This window comes from Anneissia japonica, unplaced genomic scaffold (assembly GCF_011630105.1).
Source record: "Anneissia japonica isolate Jap-2015-1 unplaced genomic scaffold, ASM1163010v1 scaffold550_len331619_cov169, whole genome shotgun sequence".
NCBI classification, from domain to species: domain Eukaryota; kingdom Metazoa; phylum Echinodermata; class Crinoidea; order Comatulida; family Comatulidae; genus Anneissia; species Anneissia japonica.
In genome coordinates this window covers 125,559-149,166 of record NW_022731233.1, presented here as the reverse complement: position 1 = coordinate 149,166, position 23,608 = coordinate 125,559, and the positions used below count along the sequence as shown (strand labels likewise).

Here is a 23,608-nt window from a genome sequence, read left to right as displayed (position 1 = left end):
CAGTTGCACATTTCGTTTAAGTCTTTTTGGAGCTCTAAGCAATCTTCTCTGTTTTTTATTTGTAGATTATAACATCATCTGCAAACGTGAGAGCCCCATGATTTTTTTGGGGGGTGGGGGGTTACCCTCGGTAAATAAAGTTTAATAAAAAAATAAATAAAGTTTATTCAGGGGCATGGGCGTCGATCGGCAAGAGACAGTGGGACACGTCCCCCGCCAATTCAAACTAGGAGGGACATCATATAAATTCCCCCACCCCATTCACAATTTCATTATTTCAATTAATGTTATTGCACAATATGAGTGGGCTTCTGATTCAAGATTACGAGGTTAAACACTTGTTTTTATATTGTCTATGGTACTCTGAAAATTCCTCCTCATCAGAATGCGTGTCCATCCAAGGAGGGAGTTATAAAATATAATATTTTTTTTATTTGAACATTATTGTACACCTTTAAATTGGTGGCAATAGGACTCGTAGTTCACAACATTCAGATCAATTTGATATTTTGGTTTCAGCAATTTTTATTTAATTTAACAAAACTTGATGTTTATTATTATTTTTTTAATTAATTTTTTTTGGTTTAATTCTTAATCTTTGCTTGTTGAGTCATTGTGTATAAGAGACAGGGTGTAAAATGCTTTCTTCAAAGCGTAGGATGCGATTCAATGTACAATTTTTATAGAATTTAATGATAATTAGTGGTGTTTTTATCTATTTGTAACCGCGGTGACATCAGTTTTGCCGGTCAAGGATGTAGCCTCGGTCCTATGTATTTTTACCGAAATAAATAAATAAATAGACAGAGGAAAACTTAAAACTAAAAAAAATCAAAAATGATTAAAATTGATAATACTGATCATGGACAATCGGTAAACAATTAAGTCTAGTCAGGCCTATAAAACAAACCATGCCTACAGGTAAAAGTCGTATTTTTTGTCTTTTATATTCGTTTTTGAAAATTTTAAATGGTGGAAATAAAGGATATGAAATATGATATGATATGAATTATGATATGATATATGCTATGATATGAACCACTGCTGCTCTAGAAAAAATGAAATCCTACTTTATAGTCGCAAATCAGCATTCGGATTTTAAATTTACTTTCCCGAACGTGTTTGTCATTGGCTGTTGCTGGTACAATACTACGTTCTGATTGGCCTAGATTGAAATTATAACAACATTCAAAAAATCAACTCTGAGGGCTAACAAAAACAGTCGCCGAACACATGAGATTACCCGATGCGATGCAGAAAGTTGCTTTATAATTCAAGTTTTTTGTGCTTTTGGCCCATAAATTATTAGGCCTAGTCTGTGTTTGGCAGGCTAAATACATACAGGCCTACCTTTGAACGTAAGTTATATAGGCCTAGGCTAGGCCTAGGGAATAGTAGCAAACCTTTGATTGTCGCTAGCTAATCTTGGCCTAGGCTAGTTAACTATACTAGCCTAGTAGTAGGCCTAGGCCTTGACGCATTTATAGTGGCAGGGTTTGATTAGGGTAGGATAGGCTAGCCAGGGTAGGGCCAGAGGCTAGGCCTAGTCTTGCCTTTTTTTTCTCGAGTTCTGCGAGTGCTTCCACGAAGCCTACAGTATCTAGGCTACTGGCTAAGCTACAGCTAATCTAGGACTCTATATATATATATACTGTATATATAGCCTAAACCTAGGCTAGGCCTAGGAAAAGAGTGATTGCAGTAGGTATAATATAGGCCTAGTCCTAGCCTACTAGGCTTCTAGCTAGGCCTAGGCTAGATTAGAACTAGCTAGGCCTAGCCATGAAATGAGGAAGCAGGTAATTTTCATTTGAAAATCAAATGAGCTGAATGAAGATAAGAAATTTATGATAAGAAAACAAAATATTGGAAAAGGTCAGGATTTTATAGCCTAGCCGGCCTAGGATACACCAGGGAGTTGTTAAAAACTCCCTGGATACACGGTATATTTTTATGTATGTAGGCCTAGTGATTTATAGCGCTAATACGGTTTCGCATCCAAATGTAAAATTAATTACTAATTATTTAACACTTACAATTATTCAATACTAATACATTCCTTGATGATTTGACTTTCCAATAATCCACTTTATCCAATAATTATGGTTTTCTAATTAAGTTAATTAAGACGGTTAACATATTCGCGGTGCACCATTTTCATACCCGGCTTTGTAGTACACGTCAACACTTTTGCGGTGTTGCCAGAATCGGGGCAAAATTATATGGTGGTTGCCAGATAGGTGTGCGCTGAGTTAAGCGTGCCTAGTGGAAATAGTATGAATGTCACTCAAAATGTTAATCTACTTTTCGCTTTTTTATTTTATCTTCATCAAGAATAATACATATTACAAAGAGACAAAATAGTTAATACAAAACAAAAATACAAGTTACGAAAGATACATACTACAAAGAGACGAACTAAAAAACAATACACGTTTCCGCAATTATTGATCACAAAAATTACAATTGGGTACAAATTATATGGCAGACGCTGGAAACCTTGGCAGTCGTCGACCATGGTGCGGCGGAGGAGAGTTGATTGTGTTGAGAGATCGGGTGTTACTATCAATATACAGTACCATCCTAATTATTGGTTAATTAACTTAATTAGAAACCATAATTGTGGAATAATAAGTGGCTTTAATATGAAAGTCAGTCATCAAAGAACATGATAGTGTTGAAAAATTGTAAATAATTTGGTAACCATTTTCAGGGCTGGATGCGAAACCGTATTAGCGCTGGATTGATATAGGGTATAGATCTCAATGTGCCTTGTACAGTAGGCCTAGGGCCTATTGTATTGTGTAGAATAGTGTTCAAGACTAAATGCTAGGTTAGGCCCAATTATTATGATTCAAATTAATTATTTTCGGCAGTATTTTATGTTTTAACAAATGTTGTTCTTTAAATTTTAGTTTGAAAAATGGCTACCATGTACAGATCACCTCTAGGTAGCCTTGTTCCTGGAACCCAAGGGACACCGAATGGAAGAACACGTCGGTCATGGTTTTACGGAACACCCCACAAGGAGGAAGAGAGACAAGAAGATGTTCCTATTCTGAAACTGACTTACTTCACTAAAAAGGTGATGCTTTGCTTTGATGATGTTCTAATTGGGAAGGTGAAGACACGTTATCTTCGTATTGAGAATCCATGCGACTTCATTCAGACTGTCTACCTTGAGAAGTTTCCATTTGACAAAGGATTTAATGTGACTGAAAGAGAATGGACATTGCAAGGTGAAGGACATCTGCTCCTGCCAATTACATGGTGTCCTATTAAAGATGGTAATGTTAGAGAACTTGTAACATTTAAGTTTGAAGGAATGCACCGGCTGCAAATAATATTGCTTGGAACAGCTAAGCCTGCAAAATTGAAGAAGGTATCTTTTTAGAATTTATTTATTTTTACCTTTTAAATGTACAGTAATTGTAAAGTTAAATAAAAATGGCTCAACAAAAAGAGTCAATATATTCATAAAACAATCAATAAAAGAAATGATCAGATTAATGATACAAGGTTGCAATTTTAATTAATTTGTTTGTTTGTTTTTTTTTTATAGCAGCGACGAACACTGGGATCAATCCAGCCGTCTAAAAGATCAACATTAAAAAAGGTTCATGAAACAAAACTTCGGCCATCAAAACCACCGTGGCAAGAAGTTGGGGTTGAAAATGTTGACCCTGCCTGCAAAACCAATTATGTGAAGAGGAAAAGTGATTGTAAAAAAAACAAAAATTCTACAAGGAATTCTCTGGATCTTGATATAAAGGCAGAATTTCATGCAAATTTTCAAAAAGATGAAGGCTTGAAAGCTAATGGTGTGACAGAGGTACCTGTTGGAAGGTCACCAGTTCATGCTGGTGTGGTAGGTGTATCTGCTAAAAGTTCATCAGTTCATACTGGTGTGACAGATGTATGTGTTGCAAGCTCATCAGTTCATGCTGGTGTGGCAGTTGTATCTGCTGAAAGTTCACCAATTCATGCTGGTGTGACAGATGTATCTGTTGGAAGCTCACCAGTTCATGTTGCTGTGGCAGATGTATCTGCTGAAATTTCACCACTTTATGATGAGTTTGAGCATGGCAGCACCTTACCAACTGAAATGTTGACAATTCCGACCAACATTAAAAGAGAAACCGTTGTCCTGAGTGACCTACCGTGCTCCCCAGCGGTTGCACTTAACCTACCCGATGTCTCAGATTCAGATACAACTTATGTGGTCTCAGAGATGCGAGTTAATGAATCTATTCAGTGTGAAAGGTCACCAACCCCTACACAAATTGACTGCCAAGAGGAGCAGGTAAAAGATAATGATTTGAGATTTACATCATCTACAGTTACTAAAAGTAAACAGGTGGGCAGTAAAACTGAATCATGTGTTAACAGTGCAAGGATGCTACCCTTTAGCTCAATGCAAGATGATGAAAAAACAAGTCATTGTTCTTTGGAATGGATTGCATTAAACAACAAAAAAGACAGTTCCATGAAAGTAGATTCAAAGAAGAAAAGTTCGACAAAGACACCACATACATCAAACGTAATTCCTTTGCAGAGACGTAGCATAGCTCCAAAAGTAACGAGCAAGCGGACACGGGATGAAAGTACAGAAAGTAAAAAGAGAGTGAAAAAGTCTGAAGTGTCTATCCCACGGCAAAAGATAGCATTAAAGCCCAAAAAATCTGATAAAAAGTCGTATAAAGTGAAGACAGCAATGAAGGGAGTCGCAATGTCCCATCTAAAGCTGAGCAAGGGCAAGGCAACAGGTATAGTAGATTTATTATTTAGTTCATTTATTTTTTTATGAACTTAAATTCATTAGCTTCACAGGCATTTCTGAAAGTAATGGAAACAGCATGCACATTTAGAATTTAGACTTGGTTCAAAATTTGAATGGTTTTTGTGCTTAGCATTTGATATCAAACTTTATATTTCAGCTATCCCACGCCATCCAATGCCATTTGCTGCAAAGAATATGTTCTATGATGAGCGTTGGATTGAGAAACAAGAATGTGGTTTTGTCAAATGGTTGAACTATATATTGACTCCAGATGACTATTCTTCAGATCCCAAGTGCAAGTCTACCAAAGGTAGAGTAAAAACTGGTATTGTTTGCTAAGTTGTATTTCCTAGGAGGTACAGTATATCATGGTAGTTTTCTTACTTTAATTTAAGCCGTTAGATCTCCTTAAACATCATATTGAGACGTAAGCCAGCCACTCACTGCTTCGCTTGAAGGTCATATGACCATTTGCTGACGAATTTAACTCTGTTCCATGTGAGCTTTAGATCCGACAACTGTCTGCTAATGGTCAGTAGCAGTCTGAAAGGATCCTTACAAAGGGTCCATTGCACGTGCGCGCTGTGGCGTTGCATTCTCCATGGAACTGCTTCGGCCGACTACCGCCATGCACAGTGGTTGGTCGGCTTTAGTTTATAGGGCACGCAATTGTTTATTCCATCTTGTTAGATGGTATTTTCAAGAAATTTTTTTAAGCATTTTTGAGAAAAATCAGGATTTGAAGACCAGACATGAAAATGTGTCCTATTCAGAAAGTGCAATATATACAATCTCATCCTCATAGCTCAGTAGAGCAACTGAATTGTAATCGTAGTTTCTCCACTTAATTTATTCTAGTTGATGCTGCCAAGCTTTTCATGTCTGCAAGTAATACCTGCAATGCAGGTGCACCAAGTAAGGAAGTCTTGTCTTTAAGAGCGTACTCGGCAAAACGTCGCATGTCCAGCCTACGTCGTGGAGCTTGTTCATTGTTCCAGAGTGAACCGGTCATAAGGGTCATCCAGAAGATTGAGTCAGAGGTTGAAAGAGGCGGTTTGGAAATTCGAAAAGATAAACATGTGCATGCCGATTATGGTAAATAATTAATTAATAAATAATTTATTGATATTAAAATTCTTGGTTTTTCCAGTGATTTTTTTATTGTTAAAAGTAATTTGGTAATAGTATAGTGTATTTTGCACATTGCCTCCATACCCTTTTTGCCAAATACAGTACAGTAATATTAAATGTTGGTGTTCAATTCACATTACTCCAAGTGACACCAGCTTCTGACTTTAGTCTGATTAGAAACCCAGACCCAGTTACTTATTTTTTTATCTTTCTGACTAAAAATTAACTTAACCATTGTAATTTTATCTGTTTTGGCAAATGTGCACTTCAATTTCTACAATATTCATATGGTAATAACATTTTCATTTTCAAGTAACCATTTCAGTCCTGGGGCAGATTGCTATAAAACGGTCTTAACTGGTAGTCTTAACTTCTCGAATAAAGCCGACTTTATCGCTTAGACGGTCTTACTAAAGTCATTCCTCTAAGACCATTGCTATAAAACGGTCTTCTCTAAGACCGCTTTGAGTATTGAAATGCAAACAAGCACTCTCTGGTAACGTAAGATTGGGGGCACCATCATGCGTGCTCAATGCACGCAAATTTATTGAAATGAACGTAAATAAACATAGACCTATCTTTACAGATGCTAAGAAGCATGCGGAATATTCGTCATTCGATTCTCCGACTTTGACGATCTAGGCCAAGGTCTTGCCATTGCACTGTTGAATTAATCAACAGAATGCCATGATGAAAATGATTTAAGACCGTTTTAAGCCTCCTCCGAGTAGGCTTTAAAATTTAAGATGGCTAACTGGTTAGACCGCGGTATAGCAATGGTCTATAATCATAGACCAGTAGTGACGTCTCGATTATAGCCGGCTAACCATTAAGACCGTCTAAAGACCGCTTATAGCAATCCGCCCCTGGTCTCACATACATTATTTGTTGACCTTTTGCGTTTTTTTTTTTTTTAAGGTATCAAACAGAACTTTCTGAACATGATGCTATCTTACAATCCGTTGTGGTTGCGAATTGGCCTTGAGGTACGTTTAATACAAATTTGGTAAACATTTTTTTTTTTTTTTGTGGGAAACTGAATTTGGTAAAATTACAATGAAATATCACCAGAGACCGAAAAGTCCACTGATTAATCTCAGATAAGTATAATACATACTCCAAGTATTGAAATACACGCCATCGTGTTGGGATTCAATATTTCTACATTAATTATGTCATCATCAGGAATGAAAAAATTATCCATATTAGCAAGCTTATATGCACTAGTACCAAAAGTGTTTAACCAATCAAAACATTACCTCTAGTAGGTGACATAGCAGTGATTTAAACAAAAGATCAAAGTATTCTTACTCTAATGATCAAAGATACTTACAAAAACAAAGAAAGCTCTTTTGAAGCTCTGAGCCCATTGTTAAATAAAGGGTGTAATCTACGCATAGCGAATGCTTCTTTAAACAATAGGATTGACCAGTTTCGGGAGCTGTCAATAATGTTAGTACTAGAAAATATTAAACTTAATTTATTACTTACATTACAGACGACATTATCATTTTCAAGTATACCCTGTAATCCTAAAACATATTGGAATGCCTCACAGTTTTTAACATGATCAAATATAACACTATCAGATCGTGAAGAATGTTCTTTAAGTCTGGTTATTAAGCACCTATCTGTCTTACCAATATAATCACTATTGCAGCCTGGACATTTAAATGCACCAGAGGATGTGCATAAAAATATTAAAACAAATTGTGTAATTTTGTTGGCACATTATTTTGATGCTTTAAATTACAGACAATCTATGGAGAAATGTTACCAATTGAGAACAATGCTGACATGGTTGGTTTGTCGCGGTTCATCGTCACTAGAATGCTGAGTAATCCTGATATCGCTGCCCAATATGCCCATCCTACAGTGCCAGCCCTGTTTAAGCAAGGTAATACATGTTGATAATTTTTCAAAGGAAATTTCAAGCTGGTGGCAGTGTGAGTGGATTAAAAACTATGTGTTGTGTGCACTTCATCATGTTGCGTTCTCTATGGTAAACTAATCAATGTGGAAATGTGTCTGAGACTTGAGTTGTGTAAAGCGCTATATAACAACGTACATATTATTTTTATCGACACTAGCTTACTTCATGTGTAGATGTCTCCCATGAATGAGGCTAGCACACTTGGCCAGATTAAATCGGTGTAAACAAATCAATATTGAATGAATGTTTTTATTTGACTTAGTTTAATATAAATATTGTATTATATTTTGTCCATTAAAATTGTTCATTGGTGTATAGCATTAACAATTAAATTTTTTATCTGCACATACTGAGCAGATAGCTGATGTATATCCTTGCATTTTTTATTTCTATTCTTTACAAAATAGGGTATGAGGATTGCCTGAACAAGTTTATTTTGAAGAAGTTTCTAATGCTGGTGTTTTTCTTGGACCGTGCCAAGCTAACCCGTCTCATTGACCACAATCCTTGTCTATTTTGCAAGGATGCAGAGTTCAAGGTACAGTTTAGTTTCCTTCTAATGTTATTGACTTTTTTTTTCTTTTGTACATTTTCTTTAGCTTCACATAAAGTTTCTACTGCAAGATAGATTGCTACTGTAATGTACATGTATATTCTTTTTTTTCACCTGTTGCAAATTACAATTATTAGTACTTGCCCTTTCTCCTCTTCCTACTGTGTGAGCACTTTTAGAAGTTATCTCTTCTCTTTCTAGTATGTTTGTATCCCTCCCGTTCCTTTTGTGTTTGCCACTCTCTGCAATGTAACCCTCACCTTTCTAGTGTATGCCATTTCAATGGGAAGCTTTCGATTGCACGACAACGGTAGGACGTAGAACGTGATGACGTCACTAAAAGTCATCTGCGCATGCGAGAACGTTAAGGTCACCTCGTCGAGTAGATTCTGGAACGTAATTTGGCTAAATCTACATATGCAGAGAACGTAGGACGCCAGGTAGGACGGCCACGCATGAGTGATTCCGTTCTAGTGTCGAATCGTCGTACAAAACTAAAACTCCCTATTTTCAGAGTGTACCATTCCACATGTAACTGTGTCTACCATTCCCTTTCCAAAGTGTATCCACCCCTTTCATAATGTATCCCACTCCTTTCCAATGTGTGTACCCCTCTCTATTTAGAGTGTATCCTTCCCCTTTCCAGTATATGTACTCCTTCCCTTTTAAAAGTACAATATCCCTCTTCAGATTAAGTACATCTTCCATTTCCATAGGTTACGCCTTTCCCTTTCTAAAATATGTGCCTCTCCCTTTCCAAAGTGTACCCTCTTCCAAAATATGTACAGTACTCTTAGTTTTGTCAGAGTGCATTGTAGAACATTTCATGGATCTAACAACTGGTATTTTCCATCAATTTCTTCCAGTCAAGCCGTATGCTTCTTTTGTCATTTTCCCGGGAATATCTAAAAGGTGAAGGTGATGTGACCCGACATCTGAGTTTCCTTGGCTACTGTGTCACTCATAAACAAACACCTTTGGATGAGTTTGACTTTGCAGTGACAAACATTGCAACAGACTTAAGATGTGGTGTCAGGCTTGCGTAAGTATGCTATAAGTACATTTATATTAATTCAACTTAAAAAAGTTATTTAATGCTATCTTTACATACAGTACAATAAAAACCTTACTCCTATACATTCTATGAAAATTAGGTTGATACACTCCACGAAAGTGTCAATTCAAAACCTTGCAACCCCAATTCAGACTTTTCTATTTCACCACTTTGGAAAAACTCTACACAAGTTACATAATAAATTGCTTTATACAAAAACCAGTGGGCTTCTGCTTAGTGTCATTATAAAATGAGTGGTTTAAAGTCCCACTGTTCCTGTGCAGATATTAGCTATATCAAGATTTAGGAAATATTTATAGTGTGTTATTGTGTACTGTTCTTGAAAATTTAATATATAAATATGTTAATATCTGATGTAATTTAATGTACTGTAATTTTATCTTTCAGTCGAATTGTTGAGCTTTTATTGAGAGATTGGAAGTTGTTGCATGAACTTCGCGTACCTGCAATCAGCCGTTTACAGAAGATTCATAACATGGAAGTAGCCTTCAAAGCCATCAAGAAGAACTTTCCAACAATTGAAGGTTTTTATAAAACATCTTAAACTGGAAATAAAAGGCCAATTTAAAATTAATGATTTTTAGTTATTTCATTGTGCTATATAACATTCTATTTCAAGGGTTTTATTTGTTGTTGTTGCTTGCAGGGTCTGCTGTGGATCCAAAAGCCATCGTTGATGGTCATCGAGAAAAAACTCTGAAGTTACTGTGGACAATCATCTTTCACCTTCAGGTTGGTGCTCCACTCAAACAGTTCTTCGTCCAAATGCAAGTAACCACTAATTCCCTTGTTCTTTTCTAGCATTAATATATTTAATGTATACATGTGTTTTTTGTTTTTTTTTCAGGTGGGATCACTTCTCAACAAAGAACAACTGAAAAATGAGATATCTTTTCTCAAGAGGAACAAGCTTGTGCATGTCAGTCTTGCATCAATACAGTCACATGGAGGTTCTGATAGACCTGTCACCAATCTGAATGAATCTGATGTGAATTTCAAAAATGAGGAACTGAGCTTATTGTTTCAGTGGTGTAAAGCTGTGTGTTCAATATACAACCTACAGGTACATTGTAAAAAACTTACATGTTCTCTTTGTTGCATTTGTTTATGTTTATATTCTCTAATTGAGCATATATTAATAGCTAACAAACAAATAGATGAACTTGCTAATTCTCTCTAGCACAAATCATAACATATATAGCCTACTTTTGATGCATTATCATTTTCTGAAAGTATAGAAACAGTTTTAGGGGAATATCTAGTTATCTCATCTTCGTTTACAGAACATTGTATTCTTAGCTTATATTGGTTTCTCAAGCTATTGCTACAGGCAAAAGCTTTTATGTTGAATCCTGTAACTGAATGTTTGGCTTAAATTAAGCTTACTGCTCATCTGCATTTTTGTTTTGGTTTGAAATTGTTAGAGGTTTCAGTTGTAAACTGAGTCCCTTTACAGGTTCATACATCCATTGTATTCAATAATAACTGTTGAAAAAAGTAGTATCATATACTAATTTGAGTAAGGACAACATGTTTGTGCCGATTTACTGTCAGGGCACGTGCACAGCTCTGGAAGAAATATATCGTAGCATCATACTTTTAAATGTCTTACCATTATTGGCATATTTTGAGTTCTTATTTATGTCTATTAAAATATCATTAAAAAAAAAAATTTACAATATTAAACACAAGTCCACAAAATGTTGGTCGAGGACTTGTCACACTACAAAAGCAACACATGTGAGAATTCATTATTCAAATTATGTTGGTGCAGTACAGTGAAAAGAGCAGCAGAGCTCCTCCTTTCGGACATCTGTGGGTCCACCCCTCTAGAGTCCTTTTTTTAGCTGGCAAAAAAAAAGTGTAAATAGCCAGCAGCTTTTATCTTCTTTAGGGGTAGGGGAGGGTCATTCATGAGAATAATTTTTAGGCTGATATTATTGTTGGTTTTTAAATCAGGAATCAGGAGGAAGACAAAAAAAATGTTCCCCAAGTCATTTAAACTTATTTCAATCAACCTTTCATTTGTACTTACTTCATTCATCCTATAAATAATCTGGACCCACCCCCTCATACCTCACAGCCTAGAAAAAAAAGGAAGTCTGAAATATCAATAGCACCGCCAACATTTTGACACTTTTTTGCTATTTTCATAGTGAGAGTACATCATAAATGTACATCATAATTTCTCGAATTAAAACTGTTTTACTATGGTTGTTTTTAGTACCTTCTTTTCCATTAAAGTTATGTTTAATTTAAGTGAGTAGATAGTGTGTGTTTCCTCGACTACAAAACCATTTTAAATGTTTTTACTAAAGCTGACATTTTGCATTTTTTGCAAGAAAAAGAAAGTAAATGTAGCTGTTTAATATCTTAACTTTCCATTTATACTGTTTTTGTTTTTTAATTTACAGATAGATAATTTCACTGTATCATTTTCTGATGGGCGTGCATTATGTTACCTTGTACACCATTACAATCCTACATTACTGCCATTTGATAAAGTCCAGCAAGCTACAACGCAACAACAGTGGCAACAATCTGGACATCAGTCGGATGGTGATGATAGCTTTGATGGTACATGGAAAAATACATTCAACCCAAGTAATATCTTTATTATATTGTATGCTGTATCTGTTAAAAGGATATTTGAATACCTATTGCAAAAAAGTATTAATGTTGATGTTGAATAAGATTTTGAAAAGTACATTGTGTACTATTTTCTCATTTCCTATTTTTCATGATAGGTACTGATCAAAATAGTGACTTTGAGAAGCTGTTGGAAAATGAAAGAGCCAACTATAAACTGCTTTTTGATAAAGTAAAGGAACTTGGAGGTGTGCCATTGATGATTAAGTGCAAAGACATGACTAACACAATACCTGATGAGAAGGTAAGTTTAGAAAGAGTAACCATATTTCTAAACATATTCTCAATGAGCAATTAAATTTCATGTGTACACTCACATTAATGTGTCAGTCAGGATTCCAACAGATGTAGTGCTGACAATTGACTTGTTTGATGAGATACACCTTGTCAGTCAAACATTTAATAGTGTGTGCAGTTTTTAGTCCCATTTCAAAGCTCAGGGAGAAGTAGTTTTTTGTGGGTTTTATTTTTTTATTTTGAGAAACTAAACAACTCTGGTGTCTGAGTAATTTAAACACAGGGTTCTAGAGGGCGAGCTTCTTCACCACCAAGCTGCTGATGTAGTCCCACCACAAGCTCATTTGAATGGGTAAAGATTTGTAACAAAAATGTGGAGGGTGCTAAAGCAAAACATGTTAAATTGTTTTGATTGACTTCGTTTTCACTTTGCCTTGTTTTTATATGAAATTGAATAACATTTGTTTTTTGGTGATTTCAGGTTGTGATCACATACGTAACATACCTGTGTGTCCGTCTGCTGGATCTTCATCATGAGTCTTGCTCGGCTCGTGTTATCCAGTCTGCATGGAGATTGTACAAAATTCGAAAATCTGTTCGTCTTAGCAAAGTTAGTACATGTTTTGATTCTATGCATAATTATAACATTATATTGTACTAGCTAATAACAGCTCTTGTGAACCTTCACTTGCTTTAGCTGTTATTTCACTTTCTGAACAATGCAAATTACTAACTAAATGTGGGGTTTTTTTTAACTAAGACCCAATTTTAAAAATTGTCACAGAATCAACATTGCACACCTTTAACTTAATGCCATATTTCCAATCATAAGAAATAGGTGAATGCTTACATTTCATGATGACTTGTCCTTTAGGTCAAGAGGTCATGTATAATTTGTTTAGATGGCCCAAAAATGTTGTCAATAATCCAAAGCCATTCCTGATGATAACATAATTAATGTCGAAATATTGAATCCCGACACTATCTTATCTGAGATTAATCAGTGGACCTTTTGGAATCCAAAGCCAGTTTCTAAACTTTTTCCAATAATTATTAAAACCCTCCAAATGACCAGGATACTCTTGAATTTTATATTTTGATATAGTTAAAAGAGACTTCAGTTGTGGTTATACAGAGAGCTGCACGCAGATACCTCAGAAATGTACAGAACAAGAAAACAGCTGAGGCTGTAGTTAAGATTCAGACCTGGTACCGATGTATTCTAGCAAAGAAAACATTGTGCAATTTAAGACAAGCACAACTGATGAAAGAAAAAGAAGAGGCTGCCAAGATCCTGCAGGTAAATGCATTTTATTTAGCCTCCCCCAAAGATATATGGTACAGTAGATCTGTGGTCTTGGTTTTGCATGTGCCTATTAAAGTGGCTAAATGGACTCCCAAGGAGGAAAACATTTCTATACATATTAACAACAAGGAAAATAACTTTTACAGAAAGGGAAAATCTGCTACAGTATAAAAATGAAAAAACAATTTAGATCTATAATTTGTAATTTTTTTTTAAAGCTATTTACAATTGAAAGTAAATCATGATATATTTTCATTAAGATATTGACATTTTTTTTTTTACTTGATGGTACTTGAAAACCATTATCAATATATAATTTTCTTTACTACAGCACTGGTTCCGATGTTACCGTACAAGGAAACATTTTGTGCAACTAAGACAGGCATCAGTATTACTGCAGGCAGCTGTAAAAGGATACCAGGCAAGAAAACACTTCAACAGTATGAGAAAAGCAGCTGTGGTTGTGCAGACCAGATACAGGTCATTACAATGTGCCAGGCAAACAAGACAGAGGTATATTTTGTACAGGACAGCAGTCGTTAACCTTCAGGCTGCCATTAGAGGAAATCTAGCTCGAAAGTTCACTAAACGTGTCAAAGCTGCCCGAATAATCCAAGCTGCATGGAGAGCATATAAGGCTAAATCTAGTTATGTAGAGATCTTAAAGGCTGCTATAAAGATCCAGGCTCTATTCAGAGGATATAGAGCACGCACATATTTTAGGAAACTTAAATCAGCTGCACTTGTTGTTCAAAGACGCTACCATGCCAATAAGAAGATGCTGATCCAGCAGATGATATACGGTATAACCAGGGGAGCATGTATAACTATCCAAGCTGCTTTTAGATCATACCTCTGCCGAAAAAACTATAAAAATCTGAGAAGAAAAATAATCAGCATGCAGTCATTGGTTAGAATGAAGAAAATCCGAAAGGAATTTCTTGAACGACGACAGGCAGCACTCACTATACAGTGTCAATTCAGAGCTTATTCCCAGGGATGCTCCGTTAGACATGACTACAATAAGCTGAAGTCAGCAGCAGTTAAAATGCAGGCTATTTTTAGAGCAATATTGGCTAGAAGACAAATCAATAATCTAAAAGCTGCTATCAAGTTGCAGGCATTTTTCAAAATGACTGTTGTTCGTAATAAATTTCTTCGACAGAAAGAAGCTGCTGTAAAGATACAAAGCTATTTTAGAAGGTATTCCTATCAAACATCTTACCAAAATCTGAGATCAACAACTCTATTTCTACAGAGAAATTTCCGTAACAACAAAAAAGCCAAAGATTGCCGAACTGTATATCAACAGAAAAGGCAGGCAGCTATTGTGATTCAGGCTTCATACCGAGGGTTAGTTGTAAAACGTAACTACCTCAAAGTCCAGGAATCTGTCATAAAACTTCAGTCTTGCATTCGTTGTAAGCAACAACAGAACCGGTTCTTCAAATTGAAAAATGCAGCTGTAATCATTCAAACAGCATGGCGTAGCTATCAGCTTGCGTACAAAATATTTCAAAATTATCAGCAAAAGAAGAAGGCCATCATTGTTATCCAGTCAACTTTCAGGGGTTATATCTTAAGAAAGCAGATGATGGAACGTAACAGAGCTGCTGTGTACATTCAAAATTGCTACAGGACCTATAAAGCTAGGTCCTCTTATGTGATGTTATGTATGGCAACAAAAACATTGCAGAGAAAATGGAGAGCATTCATTATGGGTAGAAGGCAGCGTATTGCATACAAAAAAACAATAAGTGCAACTATCAAGATTCAGTCAGTCTACAGAGGTTATCAGAGCAGGAAGCTCTTTCAGGCAAAGACGAATGCAGCCATCATAATCCAATCTATATACCGAGGTTATCAGAACAAGAAGATGTTTCAGCATAAGAAAAAAGCGGCCATCTTGATTCAGTCTGCATACAGAGGCTACCGCAACAAGACAAGTTTTCAGGAGAAGAAAAAAGCAGCCATCTTTATTCAGTCTGCTTACCGTGGCTATCAGAGCAGGAAGGTGTTTCTAGAGAAGAAGAAAGCAGTGACCATGATCCAATCTGTTTACCGGGGATATCAAATCCAAAAGTTTTTCCAAGCAAAGAAAAAAGCAGCCATCTTAATTCAGTTAGTCTACAGAGGGTATCAAAATAGGAAGGTGTTCCAAATGAAGAAAAATGCAGCCATCTTGATCCAATCTGTATATAAAAGTCATCAGTGCAGGAAGGTGTTCCTAAAGAAAAAGAAAGCAGCCACCTTAATCCAGTCTAATTTCAGAGGTTATCAGAAACAAAAGTTGTTTCTGGAGAAGAAAAAAGCAGCCATCATGATTCAATCTGTTTACAGAGGTTATCAGAGCTGGAAAGATTTTCAAGAAAAGAAGAAAGCAGCTATATTGATCCAGTCTGTTTACAGAGGTAATCATAGCAGGAGGGTGTTTCATAAGAAGAAGAAAGCTGCCCTCTTGATCCAGTCTTTCTACAGAGGTTATCAGAACAGGAGGGTGTACCAAGAGAAGAAGAAAGCTGCAATATTGATCCAGTCTTTCTACAGAGGTTATCATAGCAGAATGCTTTTCAAAGAGCAAAAGAAAGCTGCCATTTTGATTCAGTCTGTTGTGAGAAAATGGGTTGCTCAAAAAAGATACAATCAACTGAAACGAGCTGCATTAACTCTACAGGTGTACTATCGGGCTAAGATGATGAGAGACATTTGTTTCGCTTCTTTCCAAAAGAAAAAGAATGCAGCTGTACAGCTTCAGGCATGTTTCAGGAGGCATATCGTTTCAAGAAATTATCAGCTAAAACTGAAAAGTGCGATCAGAATCCAAGCATATGTACGTGGCTTTATACAGCGCAAAAAATACCTGAGATATCGTAGTGCTGTTTTGTCAATGCAAAGGCGTTACAGAGCTAAGGTGAAGGGAGAATATGACAGATTTGTGTTTCAATATAAGAGAGGAGCATGCATTGTACTTCAGTCTCAAATTCGAGGTTTTCTTGTACGTTCACAAATGAAAAAATTAAATTACGCTGCTTGTTGTATACAAGCTGCATACAGATGCCATAGACAAGTTACCAGGTACAAAGAGATACAGAAGTCGACAGCAGTGATCCAGACACGCTGGAGAGCTGTCATAGCAGGTCAAAAACAACGTAAAATGTTTCTGCATATCAAAAGTGCGACATGTTACCTTCAAAAAATGGTTCGACGATATATAGCAGCTCAGATTACTAAGCGTCAAAAGTCAGCAACAGTTATCCAGTCCTATTATAGGATGTATAAACAACGAAAATGTTTCCAGAAGTTACACAGCTCTGTTATTCTTTTGCAGGCATATTTCCGATGTTATCGTTCCAGACAGCATTTCATAAAAGTTAAGAATGCTGTGAGTGTTCTACAGACTCAATACAGGTCGTGGAAAGTCATGAGAACCGCACAGAGGAATTATCAATGCACGAGAGTTGCCACTATAAAGATGCAGGCTCTTTTTAGGTGCAACAGGGAAAGAAAACACTATTTAAAACTTAAATCTTGTGTTGTTTCAATGCAAACTAACATAAGGTGCAAGAGAGTAAGAAAGCAGTTCCTTCAGCTTAAGCAGAGTGTCATTTACCTTCAAGGAAAATACAGATCTTTGGTGAAATGCCGTCAGGATTATATAGACTATCATTATAAACGTGGAGCAACAATTGTTATTCAGGCAGCTTTTAGAGGTTATATTGTGCGTAAACAGTATCAATCAATATTAAAGGCTACTTTTAAACTACAGGCTGCAACTCGAAAATACATTCAGCAGAAACGATATCAAGACATGAGAAATGCTGTAGCCTGTCTTCAGCTATACTTCAGGGCTTACAGGAAAGGAAAGGTGCAACGCAGAATATATCGTCTAAAAAAGTTGTCAGCCATAACTATACAACGTACCTACAGGCGGTATGCATGCAGGAAATTGGAGAAGAGGATGAAGGCAGCAGTCACCATACAGGCTTTTTACAGATGCTACAAACAGCGACAGAGGTTTATTCAGTTACAAACTTCAGCTATGCGAATTCAAGGATATTTCAGATGCTGGCAGACACGGAAAAACTTTTTGAAGATGAAAGCTGCAGCACAAGTGATTCAACAGCGTTACAAATCATTGCTAGTATCAAGAGAATGCCATAATAGATATAAGTGCATGCTAAGTGGTTTCACAAAACTTCAGGCTGTATTTCGTGGTCGGCAAATACGTAAAGATCTCTGTCGTCAGCATGCTGCAACATGCATCCAAGCATGGTTCCGAATGTATGTTGCGAGAAAATTCTGGCTAGGATTTCGCTGTAATGTCATCCACTTACAAGCTCTTACTAGAGGTTGGCAAGCAAGGAAACAGTTCAAAATGACCTTGAAGCAACATAGAGCTGCATCATATTTGCAGAAAACATTTAAGAACTATATTGCTTTGAAGCGTATCAAGGTCAGTCTCTATGTTTTACAGATTAATTATTGAATTACTGTAATTAAAATTGTAATACGGAAATAATATTATTTACCCTATTTACATGCTTACCCATCAATTGATATTTTATAGTTATTAATTAATATAATTTTTGTCACTTTAGTGTAACTTTTTTTGGGAGTATTACTGTATCATTCACAGTTTTGTTGTAAAGCTACAGATTTGGTATTTTTAGGTAAAAACTCAATTCCATTTACTTTTTATCTGTTGATTCAGAAAATTATTATTCAGAAAAATATTTGTTAAAATTTTCATATTGCAGGAAGCAGAGAAACTCAGGGAAGCATGTATTCACCGTTTTGCAGCTGCTGTATATATTAACTTGGCAGCTATTCGTCTACAGAGGAGATACAGGTGTTTCAGAGCTCTGAAACTTGCCAGACAAAGACTGCATTCTCTAATCACCATTCAGGTAAATTCATTTTCTTGTACCTGTACTGTATAAAGCTGGGCACACTGCGTTGTTACGGCAGTTGTACCACTGTCGGACGACGAACCCAACTCTGATACCTGCAAGCACTAGACGATGTGACACTGTATGCTGATGTCAGTGGTAGTCTGAATGGATCGTCATTAAAAATTATTTGTTGCTTGTGTGTTGTTGCATTGCATTCTCCTTAGAATCGTATCAGCCATTGAAGTGGGCTGCATGGAGTGCCTGGATATGCTGCTGTCTGAATTTTCTTATGTTTAGAGGATACAGTATTTACAAAGGTTTCTTCACAATCAAATCCTGATGGTATACCATGTTAACAATATTATTTTGGTGAATATAGAAGTTACCTTAAGGCCAACTGAGACAGCGTCATTCACCATGGCCCTATGCCACAATCTTGGGTCATCGTGGGAGTATTTAATGTTTCATTAAGTTGCATTACAGTCCTCCCAGATAAAACACAATCTTAGTAGCTAAATGTACTTGGATTACCACCTCTTTGCCTTGCTCTATCTGACATCAGTTTTCTTATAATTGTACACATTCTTTTTTTGACAGAGGTGGATGAAATCAAGATTACAGCGTATTCATTATTTGAAGTTGCGTAGAGGCATGGTGGCCCTTCAGAAAGCAGTACGTGCACATCAGCAAAGACGTTGTAAAGCTGCTATTATCTTGCAGTCTTACATAAGAATGTACCTACTAAAAAAACAAATCAAGAACATAAATATGGCAGCTCTTTATATTCAGGTAAATTCACTGGTATTAGTGTCATTATTTTGTAGCGATACTTTAATAATATTAGTGAATTAACTACCTCTCAACATGAGAAAGTAATTTTATAACCGAAAAGGAAATGCCGTAACATAAGTTTTTATATCTACAGACCATATGGCGTGGTTATTGTGTCCGAAAGAAAATGAAGAGCAAGAAGCTAAAGTTGATTCGTGGACGATGTATAGCTGCTAACAAGGAAGCAACTGAGGAAAAGAAACTTTGCAATCGTACTGAAATAGCGCTTGATTATATAATGAGGTACAAGCAAGTGTCGCACATCCTTGAGGCTTTGCGAAATCTAGGTAAGCAAACTGTCTAGTAATTCCAAACTTGATGAAAGGTTAAACAGTGGAGATTGTTAATAATTTTCTGTAGAGCACCATTGTGTAGAGGAAGAGTTAAGAATTTGTTGGTCATGCAATTTCAAATGCTCTTGTAAGAATAGAAGAAGATAACATTGATGGCATACAGCATGATGCTTGACCAATAGTGAAGCGCATCTGTATGACACGCCCGTTTCCCAACTGTCCCAGAGATGCTGCCTGTGTAGCGATTTTTAGGCCATTAGGGAATTAGCCCACCAGCCTAAATAGACCCGAAATAATACTTAGGCATAGTAGAGGCATAGGTTAGGCTAGGTAGGTAGGTCAAAATTCGAATGCGTGTAGGATAGGATTACCGAAATAGTAGGACTTGGAAGGACAGTCTTCATTCTACATTTCTCAATTCTGGACATCAATTCATCATAATAATATTATAATGAAAACATTGATTTACTGTAGGGCCTACTGTATAATCAACATTGATATAATTAGTAACTTCTTGTGTTGCATATTACTTGCTATTATATGTAAAGAAGTACACAGTTTGTTTAGGCCAGGGCTGTGGAGAATGCTCGTTTTTGAAGCCTGAATTTATTGATTTTATTTTACAACAAACTATACTCTTCTTTCATTATTTTATAAAAGGGAATCATCAAAATAATCAAAACAATAAAGAAATGTGTGTCATATCATTTAATACTCATTGACATTTTAAACTGATGTGATTATGTGTCAAAGGCTACAAACAAGATTTTGTACTGTATATATTTTAAAAAATGTTGTTCCAATAAATAAAAATGAATGATTGACTCAGATTTCAGGACTCTTACATTTTTTTGTTTTTTTGTTCTGCAGTACAACAAGACCTGTGAAGCGGTGTATGAAATACCAGATTGTATTGGCTTCTTGGTTGAGCTGATTCAGATGTACCGTGAGAAGTCCAAGCTCTTTGTCAGCATTTGCAATCTACTTGCAGTGTTTTGCCACAATCCTCAGTATGCTCAGGTAGGTAATCAATTCAAGTAACCATCTCATACTACAAAGGTTTCATTATTTATTTTTATAACATTTTTATCATATTTTGTGAGGGTAATAAAGGTAGATTCACACCAAATTCGGTTCGTAGAACGTTTTCAATGCGCATCTTAGTATGCGCTGCTATTCTTTACCACTGATTCGATTTTCTTTTTTCATTATATACATTGTTTGAGCTAAGCTTGAAATTTCACCGTTATTTTTTTTTCATCAGGACATCCGACGTCAGCCAAGAGTTGCAGAGAAGATTCAGAGCATTCACCTACTGACTAGTAGAAAACACAAACTAGCAGTGCAGCGAAACATCGCCAAAAACCGCAGTTTGAATGCTTCTGCTCTAACCATCAGCAATAGTTCATTTGCATCTTCTTTCATTTTCAACACGCCTTGTAAACGAAAGCAATTCTCACCCGATTGGGATTTGACGGGTAAACCAGGTAGATCGGTGGAGGATCCAATGTCAGTGATCGAATTGTTGATGAAACTCTTACAATTGAAACCGAAATAAATGAAACAATAAGATACAAAATTGTTGACTTCATGTGGATAGAGAATAAAATAAAACAAATATTTGTACATATGATTTTTATGATTAGTGTGGGTAGCCATCTTAGTCAATATATTTACCGTAGTGTTATACAATAATTAAATTTAATGACCAGCACTTTACAGACTTGCTATTAAAGGAAGACTGTACAAACAGGATTAAGTCATTGGATGATGGATGCCTCAATTAGCAACATTAAGTAATAAGAATTACTAGTGTCATGCAAACTTGGAATCAACAGGTGAAACATTGCCAACCTACCATTTTGTAGCAGTCCCTGAGTCCATGTTAATGAAAAAGATACAGTAGTTGTATATTGAATAATTGAAAAGTAGAACTAGGTCTGGTGTACCATATTTTTAAAGAAAATGCAAAGATAATGCATTGCTATTATTGTCAGTTTATATAGTATTGCCTTTTTTTACAATGTATTGTTACTGAATATGCTAACACTGAATAAGACTAACACTATTTAGAGAGATTGCAGAACACAATTTCTATTGTTTGTAATTTCTGGTTACCGTAAATGCTCGAATAAGCGCCGCACCAAACCTGATTTTTTTTTGCCAAGTGCCACTCTCGCATAAGCACCGCAGCGCTTAATCAATAATGTATATGTGAAGAATGTGTTTTTTTTTTTCTTTTTACCATATTTATAGAGGATGACCCTTCCAGCGTATGCTAGAAAGTCGGCTGACATTCAGGGGCCCTCTTTAAAGAAATTAATTAGTGTGATGTCTTTTATCAGTGAAGTTTCTTTTTGAGGCTTTGGGAGTGGAGTTGTTTTTAGTCGTGAGGAAAAAGTCCTGCTGTAGCAGGAATTGAACCCTGGACCCTGGGTATACAAGGCAACCATCTTAACCACTAAGCTATTCAACTCCACTAATGAAACACTTTGAGAAACAGGGTTTTAAATACAATGTATACAGCGTTCAAATGAATAAGTAACTCAATGAAGACACAAGCATTTCTTTATAAACATTTATTTTCAATGACGTACGACCTATGACTACTGAACTACCAGAATATGTGAGATAAGTATCATGGGAACAGGTATGAAAAAGCACCACGCCAATATTTTATAAACACCGCTCTGAAGCCTCCAAAAGTTGTATAAGCGTTGCTGCGCTTATTCAAGCATTTATGGTATTGCATAGATTGTAAATCACCTACTGTAATGTAATTGGTTTTAGATTATATAATCAGAAAAATGGATCGTGCCACATATGATGTGCTGACATTTGTTTGCTGAGTGAATTGCATATAATAAATGATTGTTTAGTTAAACCCCACCATAACATACTTTTTTTAACTTGTGTTTGTATTCTTCACCCTGTCTATTCAATAACACGTTTATTTGGTCAGAGTACAGAGGCACTTACCAAATTTCCTCTGGTATAATCCCACCCCCTTTGAAAATAAAATTGAGCCAATTTCGGGGGTGGGTCTTATATACCCTCAGGGAATCTTTTTTTCCCACAAGAAAATTGATGATAATGTGAAGATGATTGATGATAAAAACTGGCGGCAGTATGTCCAATCATTTTCAGGGATGGCCAACCAAAAGGCAATTTTTTAGCGCTGCATGCCAATTCAAATCCAATCTTGAGATTTTTTTTACTGGAAAGTACTGTATTTGTAAAAGTCGTCTGAGCTACTCTTTCAAATCAGAAACTGGGCTTTTGCCTGAGGAAAGGCTTGTATATAAAATTGGGTGTAATGTATGGATGGGCTTATAAACGAAGTGGGCTTATACGTACCTAAGAAACGGGTGCACGTCAACTCGGCCACAAAAAGTTCGGCTACAGCCAACTCGGCCACAAGTTATTTAATGTAAATCTCAGTTTTTGCATCCTTTTTCTTCAATATATGATTGAAATAAAGTACACAGTATATTTTAGTAAAACAGGACCCCCACACTACCAAAAGAGATTTGAATGCTATTGTCTATGAATTAAAGAGAGTTACTTATTAATGTGTTCGTCTTCAACAATAATATTAAACAACAATAACGAAAATAAATTAGTAATATTTACTTTAATAATACTAATTAGTCATGACGATAATGAAGGTGAACAACAACAACATTAATAGTAATATTTATTTTAACAATACTAATAGTAATAATATTAGTATGGTAATAATAATGATATTTAAATATCAATTTTAATAACTAACTAGTGATAATAACGATATTGAAGGTGATAATAGCAATAATACAATAATAAATTAAAAATGTTTATTTTTATAATAACAGTAATACTAATTAGTAATAATAATAATGATACTTATAATACTAGGCCTACTTATAGGGTAATAATATCGATAATA

General features: G+C 35.8%; 1 protein-coding gene across 1 annotated transcript; it reads left to right on the top strand.

The window, feature by feature from the left end:
* Positions 1–1,200: 1,200 nt before the first annotated feature.
* On the top strand, positions 1,201–22,579 carry LOC117115267 (abnormal spindle-like microcephaly-associated protein homolog). Its single transcript, XM_033258981.1, has 23 exons — positions 1,201–1,358; positions 2,916–3,382; positions 3,563–4,766; positions 4,938–5,090; positions 5,639–5,875; positions 6,830–6,897; positions 7,667–7,808; positions 8,252–8,382; positions 9,264–9,439; positions 9,860–9,996; positions 10,119–10,204; positions 10,320–10,535; positions 11,887–12,076; positions 12,220–12,365; positions 12,840–12,968; positions 13,464–13,658; positions 13,996–18,117; positions 18,422–18,571; positions 19,154–19,345; positions 19,482–19,674; positions 20,434–20,450; positions 20,551–20,700; positions 20,945–22,579. The coding sequence occupies exons 2-23, from the start codon at positions 2,924–2,926 to the stop codon at positions 21,236–21,238; spliced, it is 8,787 nt and encodes a 2,928-aa protein (XP_033114872.1). The 5' UTR covers positions 1,201–1,358; positions 2,916–2,923; the 3' UTR covers positions 21,239–22,579.
* The last annotated feature ends 1,029 nt before the right edge of the window (positions 22,580–23,608 follow it).